Genomic DNA, 13,004 nt, shown 5'->3' with positions numbered 1-13,004 from the left:
TGAGCTCGCCCGTCGGCCAGTAATGGGTATTCCCCGAATTGCTACACACTGGTAGCTTTTCGGTGCACCGTCTCCATCCACTTACTGCTAACATCAGTGAAGATCTCTGGGATGGACAAGGCCTGTGATGCCATTTCATGCAACATTAATCACCGAGGCAGCGGCTTGGTGCGTATGTTTGGAAAGAAGGGGAGGGATGGGGGTTAAAAAGTGGGTCAGGGTTAAAAAGTGTGAACACTCTGCTCACTCTCCAAAGGCATATCAAGCATGACCCTAATGATTACACTTGCCAACCCCCCTCCCCCCCCCTCCCCACCCCCTTTAAAGTCCATTTTCCAGCATCCACTGGGGAGTGGAAAGCTCTGTATACTTTTGCTGTGGTCATAAATGTATACATAGAAGGGTTTGAGGAGGGTGCACTGAAGGAAGGAGGGGGGAGTAGTAATCCTTCTCAGAAGGACCCTTTCATCAGTCTGGGCCATGGGTGGCTGGGCTGTTTACACCAGACTTCCCACTGGAGCTGCGGGTGTTATAAGATATAACTAGAAGATCATCCTTTGCTTCTTCCTCCGTGTCCTCTCACATCTGGTTGATGTCACCGCCAGCTGGCCTCATTCATGATGAAGAACTACATCCTGCACATCTTACGGTGTACATACTTAATTGTTTTCACAATATGCATGCTGCATGCATCACTGGTTTGGTATATAGGACAGTGAGAGTATTGAGCACAAGTGAAGCTGTTGTATGCGTAAAAAAGCTTAGAGATGAGAACATTACCTCTTTACACTCAATTAGCTCGCCGAGGTCTTTCAATTATTGTTCCAGACACAAAAAAAGACCCAAAAAATAAAAAAGACTGCTGGTCAATTGTTTTTCAACATGGTTGGCACTAGCTTGATTAACTGTGTGTGTATATGTCTGTGTGTGTGACAGAGAGAGAGCACATGTGTGTGGTCATAATAGGTTGCCACACATCATTACTCTACAAAGAAAAGAGCTATCCCCCAGCTAACAGCTTGTCAACAGTGAAGGTCTCAGCTTTATTCTCTTGCTGTGCTTTTTGCTCCAGAATGACCAAGAAGTGACAAAGTGATTTGCCCATATGATCCAAATAATCTCCATCAGCAGTACAACTGCAGACTTAATGGGAACAGCCTTCATATTCATGTATAAGGAATGTGCCTCTTGTATAAAGGCGACCCGAGACTGAGTGTATAAATCATAAGGAAACGGCAGGAAACTGGTGTTTGGTCAACAGTTAGAAAACTTTACCTGGAAGCTGGTGTTGCAGGAGAAGCTGTCGGACATGTCCAGCCAGGCATGAGCAGAGGAGGAAGCGAGTGACTGGTGAGAAAAATAATAACCGTCTTTTTCCTCTGATTCCAAAAAGAACTGCTGCGCCTCTCTCCCAGTTTAATGTGAGTGGCTATAAATTATGCCACAATGGCCTACATAAGCTTAGAGAAAACTACACAACTGGAGACAATGCACAACTAAAAATAAAGCTCCGGGGGGGGGGGGGGGGGGGGGGTACTTTGACAACAAAATCTGTTAGTGGGTGATTGGTGGAGAACATTCAGCTCCTTCAGCCATGTCACAATAGATCAGTGTGACAACCGGACCTTAGACCTGAGTCAGAGAGCTGTCAGTCCAATGACAGGGCCAGCAAGTGAGGGGGACATGCTAATCCATTCCCACAGTCATAGTCCTTGTCACGGCAAAGAGTCACAGAGGTCGTGACCTCCACCAGTGCTGTGCAGACTGTTGTCAAAGGGTTCATTAAACGAGGTGTGCTGAAGACTTAAAGATGGAAAAAAAACAGACTGATCTTTGCAGAACCCCCCCCGCCCCAGCTCCTATGAAGAATGCAAGGGGATTAAGTAGGACAATTTGTGATGCAGTTTCTAGTTTCTTTGGGTTTAGTGGTGCTCCATCTTGGGTGGGTGCTGGCATGGGAAGTGAGAAATCCAGCTTTGCTTCAGTCCATATGAAAATCCACAATGACAAGTCTGATGGCACTACAAAGGAAAGGTCACAAGTGGCCATCTGAATGTCATCGTCAACACTGTGACACAGGCTGAAGACACCATTTCAAAAGTAAATCTTTGCAATTAAAACCTAAAACGACAATATGATATTAAAAAAAGAGAAACAAAAAGCCGGGACTCAGCCGGAATAAATTTCAGGGGAAAAAAATCCTTACTGGCCACGTAGCAGTTGATGTTCTGCTTCTATTTGTATGTCTTGTAATGAACATACATTTTAGTCCATATTGTACTGATCCTTCTGTTTATCCTTACATCTCTGATGACCGCATACCAAAACATACAATCTCTACCATGTTCTGTACATCGCATTCCTGTTTCAAAGAGCTAATCTTTTTCATCTTTTTCTCATTAGTTTTGATCCAAAGCTAACATGCTGAACTTGTTTAAGGCTTTTCAGAGTGATGATGGAAAAGCCTCTGGTACTGTGCTGAGCTATAACCACATCCTGCCCCCCAGTGTAAATAAATACAGTACTAGGTAAGGCTAATATTAGAGACATCTCACAGCTTCAGGCAGAGCAGGGTAAATCCATTTAGGGCATAAACAGCTTTAGGAGGTTTGCCACAAAACAATGCTACACTGTATAAATGATTCCTTGTTGCAATCTAATGTGACATAATCTTAGCAACAAGATGACAACATCACTCCTCGCCGAATCACAAAAATAGGAAGCCTAAACAATATTGGAGCGATTTAAAAAGAATAAAGAGGAAGCTCCTTCCAGCCACCGCATGTACTTATGAAAAATTTTTCCTTGTCATGGTAGCAGCGTGGAGCCAGGGTACATTGTTTGAAGGTCATGAGACTCTTGTCCATTGTTGCTAGATTAGTCCTCATCTCTCTGGCCACGGGGGACTGACTGGGGCCTTCGGGCCCCCTGCTGAATTCCTTTCCTTTGAGATAATGCCAGAGAAACTGGAGCACTTATTGTTGACTGCAACACTTTAGCAACTCCAAGACGCAGCAGCGAAAAGTGTTGAGGGCCCTCGAGATTCTTCACCTGACCTCTCACCTCTTGATTTGTTGGGAGTCTTGGGAGAATATTCAGAGGAGCTTAGATGGAGGCGTTTGGTTCTCATGGGGGCGGCGTTGAGGAACTGTGTTTCAGTGGGGACGGGGAAGGCTCAGCAGCACTGACCAGTTTGCCGTTCTGCTGCTACTAATGCTCACTAATCTGCCAGATGCCTCTATTAGCAAATGCGATATATATGGGTCACACTCTGTTCATAACGCGTCACAACACATATTATACACATTTAGTATGACGTAATCACTGCACAAGCTTCTGTTCATTTATGTTTATTTCTAACCCCATTTCTTATTGGCTGTCCAGGCTCCCATTAAACAGTCACTTCAGTGGTTTCAGCTAAACCAAGCCAGAAGTCTTCACCTGGCACAGATGCCACACCAAAAGCTCTCTCTATCTCCATCCTGTAAATACTGCTCTGATAAGCTGGACACATTTGTGGAGACAAAACCAGTTTCGGAGGATGTTCCGTTTTATCTGCTTCTTCCGTCCCCGGACCGCGACTATGATTGCATCGTCGTGTATCATCACAGATCGTGGCGAGAGGCTTAGACGCCGGTTCTGCCAGAGAGGCTGCTCTGTCGGCTTCAGAGACAACACACGTTAGCTCGCCATCTGGGGGAGCAAAAATGTTGCTCCTCTGTTGCCAGACCGGAAAGCAAAAGTTAACTACTATGCATGCTTTATATTTTGATGCACACATACACACAGCTGTTTAATCATATATTCATTCAGAACATTAAGCAAGGCTTGTCATTATCATTATTTACCAAAACACTCACCCATCAGGGATTTATCAAGATATTCACCAATCGCCACTTTACTTCATGCGTTTAGAAAGCACACAAATACAGTCAAAGAATGAAAATACACAGTGGTTCATTAATTGCTGTTATCTATGTGTTATTACCTTTAACGATTAGCTGGTATATTAGCATTACCTGTAACAACACAAACAGAAAAATGGGTTTGTATTGAAATATTCTTTCTGCACATTGTCAAGCCATTCTGTCGTGGCTGTCTGTGACAAAGTGGAACCAGCATTTTCCTGGTACATAAATCTGTCAGCCTGAAGCCGAAGAAAAACAAAGATGTCGAAAATGTGAGTGTGAAGGAGTGTAGGATACGATTTCACAGTGCTGTCTGTCTCGCACAGACAAAACAAGCAGATGTGCTTTCAGAACAAGCATTTTACGCAGACCTTCGTCTCTTCCCATCACGCACACACAAAGGAAAAAAAATCATTTGAAACACGCTCCCTCATTTATTTCAAGGGCGGTGGACTCTCTACGTGGGAGTGTGTCCCTAAAAAAAGGCACACACTCCCATCCTAATTGCTGAACAGAACGTTGAGCGAGGTTAGAGAAAAGCCATCTACAAATGTGAGCTGTCAAACAAAGGCAGCGAGAGTTGAGCCATTAATCAAAAGCCTCTTCTCATTATCATTAGTGGGAAATGCTGACTGTCCGTGTCTGCGGCTCCGCAGGCCTGCTGAAGATTTCTCTCGCAACAAAGAAAGACTATCTCCAGAGAAATCAGTGGAGGACGACATCATCTCCGGTGCAACACAAACAGTATGTAAGCATTTCTTTATGCTAATCGCCTCAAACACGAGAGCAAATGTCAAGCTAATTTACACCACCTGCCAGGAAAAAAGAAGTAAACCAAACTACTTTTCTGTTATGGCTTCATTAATTTTGGGGGGAGCACCTGCTTCTGTCTCGCTAACCGCAGGACAACAGGAAACAACAACAGGAAATCTGCATTTGATTTTAAGTCATTTTGGCTTAATTGCTGTAACAAAAGTGTTTGCACCGAGGTGAAAATGAGACGACCAAAGAGTGAGGGTTTACCTTCGGGGAGTGCCATCTTCATAAGGTTGAATTATAACCACTTTGACGGTGACTGAGGTGCGCAGCAGGTCAATCATCTGCTCGTGAGTGAGGGTAGCAACGGCCACCTTGCAGATCTCCACCAGTCGGCTGCCCTGTCTCAGTCCTGCCTTCCAGGCGAAACCAAAGGGCTCCACGTCGGCTACGATGCCCTCGAAATTGACGTGGAAGCCGAGCTGGCCGAGGCCATTCCGGCGAAGTGTCATCTCCGTGGTTTCGCACCCTCTGGTGGCGATCTGGAAGCAGAATGAAAACGGCCGTTTTTATAATCTACGATAAAAGGCAGGTGAATTTGTATTTCACGGCACAGATCCTGAGCTTTAAAAACCGAAGGACTTAATAGATACTTTAGCTGGAAACAGAATGCAATACACATGACAGTGAGGAGATGAGACAGAGAGAAAAATGAATGATCTTAATATTCTTTAATAAGAGCCTTCAAAGCTAACAGAGTATATTCCAACAGCGAATGGTTTGCATCATTTGTAAGATGTGTGTGGGTTTTATTACACATGCATGCACAAGAAAAATACTACCAAAGCCTCCAAAGCAGAAGCAGAAGTCCTTAGGCAGCAAGCCTCCAGCATGTTTGTTTGGCTAATTCAAAGAACCTTTCAAACTTGAAGTTAATAAGAGGCTACATCGCACGGCTAACCGTCTTGCCAAAGAGCCGCACACAAATACACACCTGTCTCTGTGGACAGTAACTACAGTAGCTCTTTTCTTCATGCTGCACGGGGAACGCAGATCTAATTGGCCCCTGAGACACGGACATGTCCACAGAGCCGAGTCTATTAGGTAAAGTCAGTGTCAAGGGAGAAGTTTGGAGCGTAATATTTATATACAAATACATAATCTGCATCAACTGGCAGTTAATTAAAGCACTTCCCCCCCCCACACCCAGCATGAAAAGATGACTCACTCACTTCACCCTCTCTCGCCATTGTGCAGACTGCTGCCAGAGACGTGACACTTTCCCTAAGGATTCTTGGTGGACAGTCTCTGCTTGTCCAGTTGTGCTCTTGGATGAAAATGAAAGTTGGGTCTTGTCCAATTATGAGCTTACATGCAAATTAAGCTGCTCGCTTTGCTCAGTGGCGGCTTGGCATCATCCTTCGCTTTAATGCAACTCCAGTTCAGTAAAAGTTCAGGCAACCTACTTGCTTCAATGGTTTTATTTCAGCACAACACAAACACAGCAAAGTAAGTGGAGTAGTGGAGCACCTATTTGCACACTGATGACATAAAATGACTGACTACATTATAGCTACACTGCGAGAACACATTAGGACTACACGGTTTATGACAACGAATGGGGAATAAAACCTCACGCTACATCCAACGAGCTTTAATCACCCATTGGATTAGTCTCGGTTCAGTTGTGGGTGACTGCCTCCATTTGCTTCAGAGTGGCAACTAGCTTCAGGGACACATTAACACAGACTATGGATTGTCAACACTCCACACCAGATTCTCACGTCAGCAGAACCCCATTATGAACCATCATGCAATAACTGTCCTCTTAATAGGATACAACTGTAAAATTTCAGCAAAGGAGCCCATCCAGTAATTATACACAAACACAGTCCCTGCTTTATGTGCTAATAAATAAGAAGCCAAAGATACTTCGGGTTCAAAATCTAGAGAAAAGACGCCAAAAACTTAGCAATCATTTTAAATTTCCAAAAAGAACTGGAAATATGAAACATAAAAGTTCTCCGGGGTAAAGTCTGGACTAAATGGTTTGTGTATGAAGGCTTCTGCGTTTGGGACCATGAATCAAACACCCCTTTTTCAGAAATCCATTAGGCCTAAATAATAGCTTTCTAAATGCTTTCATTAGAGCCCTTTATTCAGTCCAACCACCAAATTAATCTGCTCAGGTTCTCCTACGAGCTGCTCAGATTCATAACGCTTGACTCTAAGAGTGCATCCATCATCTCACAGGAGGTATTTGTGGCCTATGAAGATACTTGGATGAGAAAAGGGACATAAAGTCAACATGTGTGCACGTCCTGCTGGCCAAACCAATAACAGACTAATAACCGGCCATAAAAACTACAACAAACATTATCAGCCTCAAATCTGTTGTAACTACTGTTGCCAAACAGTGTTACTGGCACTGTTCCTCAGTGATAGGTCTGACAGTCGGACACTGCTCTGACACTGATGGCACCGTCTGCATGTTTCTCAGACATGACAAAACCTTGTCATTCTACTGGAAGTGCGGACTGGTAAATCTGTGGCCGCTTTATACTTCAGGAATCGGCATCAACGTCATGTAGCTTCTTGTGTGATTCTGAATATTTTAGCTTAACGGAGCTCAGCAGCACTGTGGGACTGCAGGAGGTTATCAAAGCTTTTACTTGTCTGTAACAAGATGTATGACCTCAAAATGGTGCTAATGAGCACTAATTAAGAAGCTCTTTTATTGATCAACATGCTGCTTCTCTCTGTTATATGTGCCAGTAAAATTGCTTGTTGCTTTTTGGATTGTTGTTTGAATAAAGAAATAATCATAAAGGCTACCATGGCATTTTACTACCGACAGCATAAATGATAAGGAATCAGAAAATTGTTTACAAATACAATTACAAGTGTTTAAAATGTCATCATATATCAAATAGAAAAGCAATATAATTGCAAGGTTTGGAGTTAGGAGAATGATTAAAAACTTATAACTAATTTAATACATATTTAATCTAGATAAACACAATATAGTATTATAAAACTATTCCAAATTATTTAGTTCCAAAACATGCAAAACAAAACCCAACCAGACAAAAGAAAGTGGCATATGTGGCACCCGAGCAAAGAGAACATGCATCGTAAAAACTGAACATGCGGCCAACCAGCTCCGCAACCCGGAGAGCAGGACGCTTTCACAAAGCTTTTAGTTGCGCTCTCACACTGGGCTCCTCTGTGTGTTACAGTTGGCAATCTGTTCACATTACATCACAGGTCGGGCAGCCTGTAAATCCCACCAATGAAATTTGATTCGAGTCAACCTCCAGGACATTTGGGAAAATGCAGACACCTTTGGGAACAAGTATGCCTGGTCAGCTTATACCCAAATAAATGTGCCTACAGCTTGCTGCTCCATTGCCTGTATCACAACACAAACAGAGATCCGTACTAACTTTATAATACTTTATAAAACTGGGCTGTGGAATATTAATCAGGAATTCCTTGGAGAAGTGGACAGAAAATGTGAGGGGAAATTAGCATAGCGAATGAGGAAGTGATGTCCTTTGGCTAATCACGAATGCTAATATATCCCGCTCTGTCCTTCCTTAAGATGAGTGTGTGTAGACGCTGAATGACATCCGTGTCCTTTAAAGAGTAATTATGGGAAAGACTTCTTCAGGTTCTGGTGTGGCTGTTTTTTTTTTTTGGTAAGGATATGCAGAATCTTTGTGCTCAGGTGCACATTTATTCATTCTCATTCAGAAGCTCTTCTGAGAGTCTCAGTTCATTGCAAGAGGTGATAATAAAAATTATCCGAGCCTCCTTTAATCCTCAGAAGAATCTGATCCTCATTCAGGTTTTTAGCAGGAAATTGGTTGTTACTTGTTGGCTGAACAACTGATTCGCTGGCTAGGGTCTGCTGCAAATTTCAAAACTGCTGATGCAACTGCCAAAAAGGGACTGTGCAGGATAAGTGCCGGAAAGCACACAGCCAGGCATGAAAAAGGTCAGGCACAGCTCAGGTTTGGATTTTGGGATTCAACCACGATGTTATTTAAGGAAAACAAAAGGCTGCCTGATTAGAGCTTCACTTAACAAATCATGGAAACTAGAATAGGAAAAGCAAGAACCTGCAGGTACACAGGAAGCAGAAACAAGGTGTCTGAGGACAGCATCTGGGCTGTGTAGCCAGGTGTACACCATTTTCAAAATTTCAAGACACCTGGACCCACATAGCCCAAACAGTAACACAATGTAGCTAAGCTAGAATTACAAAATAGGGATGCGAGGACTGGGACTAAGTGGGGAGCTCTCAATAGGAGTAAAGTAGTAGTATGAGGCCACGTGTCCTCTATTCTTAGTCTGCCAGACCCCCAAAAAATAAAACAAATTGCCTCCGTTTCCAGCCTTCCCCTTCAAAACTGGGTTGGTGTCCTGCTAGAAAGAGTCTCCCTGTAAACCTGCACCCAGACAGTCCCCATTTCAAGAACGCCCCAAAAAAAAAAAAAAAAAAAAAAAAAAAAAAAAAAAATCACATTTTCTCTAATCTTTCAATCCATTAAATGAACTGTCTGCGGTACTGAGCTGCTTCGGCTTTATTTATTTGGTCAGTTTTTGTGAAAATTGCGTGATATGTCATAGTGGTTTATCCTGATCAAGGGCAGGACATCTGCAACTGTGTGACCCGAACGGTCGCCTGTGCACCTCTGCCGAGTCTGTGATGAGCCAAAGAAAGCTTTCAACAGGAGGTCTGTAATCCTCTCTGAACTCTGATGGCTCTGCTTTACAGTTTCACATTCCCGTTAATGCACAATCAGAAAAAAGAAAAAAGAGGGAGCCGCCTGAAAAGCAAGTGAGGTTCGGGTTAATTTAGTGAGATATTTTCACTGCATGTGTGTGAGGGAGTGGAGGCCAAAAAAAAGGGGCCATTAAATCTCTATTGCTCTGCAACACATGAGAATTGACGGCACGAATAAAGGTTAAATGAGCAACAGTTTTGCTGACCCAACCGTGAAAAACAGAATTAAAAGGTTTGTGGTCAAGCATTAAAGCTGCAACTGCAAGAGCAACATTTGCTGAATGCACCGTTTCACCGCAGAGCCCACAAGTATCCAAAGTACAACGCTCCACTGCCACATTAAAAGTAAACTTTCCTTCACATGCACTTCACTTTTTAGACACGTGGATTAACCACAGTCGCCCAAATAATGTATTTTGCAGGCAACAACATGCAGGTGAAAGTGCAGTAGCATGCACGGGGGCGGGGAAGAGGCCCTGATTGTGTTTTATGTGCATTGTTTACAACATGTTTAGAAAATGTGAACCTGTCTCTATTTCTAGTAAAACCCAATAAGTGCCATATCATCATTATTTTTGGTGCTGCTGATGCTTGGCTTTTATTTTTTAAATCTTACTGTAATTTTTTATGTTTATGCATTAGCGCCAACAGCTGCACCTTTCCGCGGAGCTATTAAAACTGTGTTACGCACTAGTAGTAGACAGCATAATTGTTTTTACTGTAATGTGCTCATTATTTCACAAATAAACTGGATGTCAAATTTATACAAAAACCCCTCAATTAAACAGACAGGGCAAACAGAATGAATTACTAGCTCTGTGAGGGGGGTGTGGTGTTGGAAACTGATTCATCTAATGTCTTTTGTTCTCTCAAATCTCTACATATGGTATGATTAGTGACACCGAAGACGAGGTGCTACAAAAAGGATCATCCCACTGGCCTTCTGTGGTCTAATCCAGCAGTTATTGAGAGCTTTGGGATGACAGAGATTATTCCAATGCAGACACGAAGAGATTTACCTCTAGTCTCTGCACCATCTCCCGGATGTCTTCTCCGCAGTTGTCGTGAGCAGACAGCATGACACACTCGCCCCGTTCATAGAAAATCTTAATGCTCATAATCCCTGAGGTCCACCCGATGACGTCGCGGCACGAACAGTTGAAGATCACATTTTTTGATTCCTCCTCAATGAGCACAATGAACTCATTGGATATACCAAGCAAGCAGTCAAAGTCCAGCGACTGGCCAAAGTCCCGGGCACGGACGCTCCAGGTGATCGCTCCCACGCTGAACAGATGCGCGTCCTTCCTGGGTTTCACCTTCTCCTTCTTCTTGCCTCCGAGGCTGATGAAGCTGAATTTGACAGCTGAGTCGATAGTGGCCGTGCTGACGAAGTTCTCGGCTAGGTCCTTCAGGTACTCCTGCCGCGTACGAGTCGCCATGGCCCGAAACTTCTCCGACTTGTGTGCTGCGTTCTCCCCGTTGATGACCTTGGCAAGCAGGAAGTCCCTGAAAACCGCAGACTTTGGAAAAGTTACAGACTTGGGAATAGGGGGGCCAAATGGAGGCACGTCTTTAGATCTGGACACAGCCACACTGGAAAAAAATAAAATGCGGGAGTGACAGTTAAGAAAAAGAGGAGCGTAGATATTGAAATGAATGAATAATGAGCAGGCGCTGAAATTATATGCCTTTTGGTAAAATTATTTCTGCTGAGACTAATCTTTCTCCCTTCAACAAATGCTATGTTATTAGCAAGAGTCGTCTTGACTTCAGAAACTCTTGAGTCGTAATTCATAAGTCATAATTTCAAGGTGTCTCTGAAGATAATAACTGCATCATCACTGAGCAGATGAAAAGAGCCCTGTGATTCTGGCGCATTACTATGAAGTCATAAGAGAAACCACAGAAATCACTGAGCAAGCTATTATTATTATCCTTTTAAATTAAGTGCTCTTAAAAGTTCACGCAGAAGAGCCACTTGACACAAAGACATCTATGAAAAACACATCAGAAGATCAACACGTTCGCCTAAACTGTCTCGAGCACACCATTTCGCTTCTTATCCCGTGGTGTAGCACTCTAATATTTAGTGGTTTGACTCAATGCCACCAAACTCAGATGTTTTTCTACTTTCTTCTACCCTGCACGCTTTTCTTTACCAACCAGAGTAAAAAACAGTTTTGGGAGTGCCTTGCAGGCGTGATGCATGCTTGTTCCATTTACCTGTAGCAGACGTTATCAGTGCACGGGTTGTGGACTTTGACAATGACAAACACATGCTGGAAATGAGAGCGGATGTTTTTTGGAGTGAAAGGAAGGGCCCCGGGCTCCTGAAACACTATGGTGACAATGTCATTGCCAATGTGCCTCTTCCTTAGCAACTGCAAGAGAAAAAGGAGAAATGGAAATTAAATTAGATAAAAGATGAACACAGTCAGGTTAGTTTAAGAGTACAGAAGTTTGGAAAACACATTATCGCTTTAAGATTTCAATTCGAATGAGAGCATGCGAGTGTTTTTCTGAACAAAGGCCAGCCGTGTGTCAGTTGCAGTGACTCAACAGTCACACAAAAACTTCTTTCTCAACTTAGCAAACATTTGCTAACATTAACCATGATAAGCCACCGATCAATACCAGACAAACTAAGGTGTAGCACCAAGTGCTCATATGTACTGGCCCTTTTATTACTTAGAAATTTTCCCAGCAAACCTTAAAGTATCATGCCTATATCCAAGAAAAACAAAGAATTTTGGGTGGCAAAAACGTCCTCATTAATGGACAGAATGGACATCTCTTATAAACCAGGAAATGATACAAAAGCATTTTTTTAAATGCAACAAGATATGATTGACAGCTCTGATAACAGCCATAAACCACATGTCACAGGACTTAAAACAATTGGGCCTCTGCACAATCTTGTGGCGTGTACGTCACGTTCTCAGTAGGACATGGTGTGGTAATTGAGAAAATGAGGTTGTCACCGTTTATGTTTCCTTCCCACACGCCTTTCCTTTGGAAACAATTTTTCAATCATAGACTCATGGGTTGCAACAAGCTTTGATACAACTGATGGGACAAAACATGTTTAGCATCATTTTCCTGGATTAACATTTGAGCATCTTTATTACACTGAATGCAGGGACGGGGGGCATCAGTTCATCCCCTGCACGAAACAAAAAAAAAAATCAATCCTTTGAGTAAGCTCTCACATTTTGCCCTTCTCCTCGACAGAATCACTGTTCCCGGTTTGGATACAGAAACTTTACTGGACAAAGGGATTTTTGGGTGGTAGAGATATCAACTAACTCAATTTAGGATTTGTGTGTGAAGGGCACATGTCCACTCAAACCCAATTTATACTGCTTGTATTGTTGGCCTGTGCAGGTCATTAACCCCCATTCTCTGGTTGGTGTGAGCCTGTCAGTCAGGGTCGGTGAGAGCCCGAAACAAGCAGGATTAGAGGGTGCAGGGGTGATTTGGAAATGATGAAGGGATGAACAGGTCAAGCTCTGCTTGGCCCTGCTGGAATATTACCACCAGGGATT

At 43.1% G+C, this 13,004-nt stretch overlaps 1 protein-coding gene across 5 annotated transcripts in view; it reads right to left on the bottom strand.

Moving 5' to 3' along the window:
* The window catches only part of LOC309720535 (signal-induced proliferation-associated 1-like protein 2), a 79,353-nt gene that overhangs the window by 22,780 nt on the left and 43,569 nt on the right, over nt 1–13,004 (bottom strand). For all 5 annotated transcript variants that reach the window (XM_082557546.1, XM_082557549.1, XM_082557548.1 and 2 more), the window contains exons 7-9: nt 11,683–11,840; nt 10,476–11,052; nt 4,932–5,206 (exon numbers count right to left, since the gene is read on the bottom strand). In XM_082557546.1, coding sequence (XP_082413672.1) covers nt 4,932–5,206; nt 10,476–11,052; nt 11,683–11,840 — 1,010 coding nt within the window. The remainder of the gene's footprint in view (nt 1–4,931; nt 5,207–10,475; nt 11,053–11,682; nt 11,841–13,004) is intronic.

This window comes from Aulonocara stuartgranti (genome assembly GCF_965226115.1).
Source record: "Aulonocara stuartgranti genome assembly, chromosome: 13".
NCBI classification, from domain to species: Eukaryota; Metazoa; Chordata; class Actinopteri; order Cichliformes; family Cichlidae; genus Aulonocara; species Aulonocara stuartgranti.
This window is presented reverse-complemented; position numbering and strand designations above follow the sequence as displayed.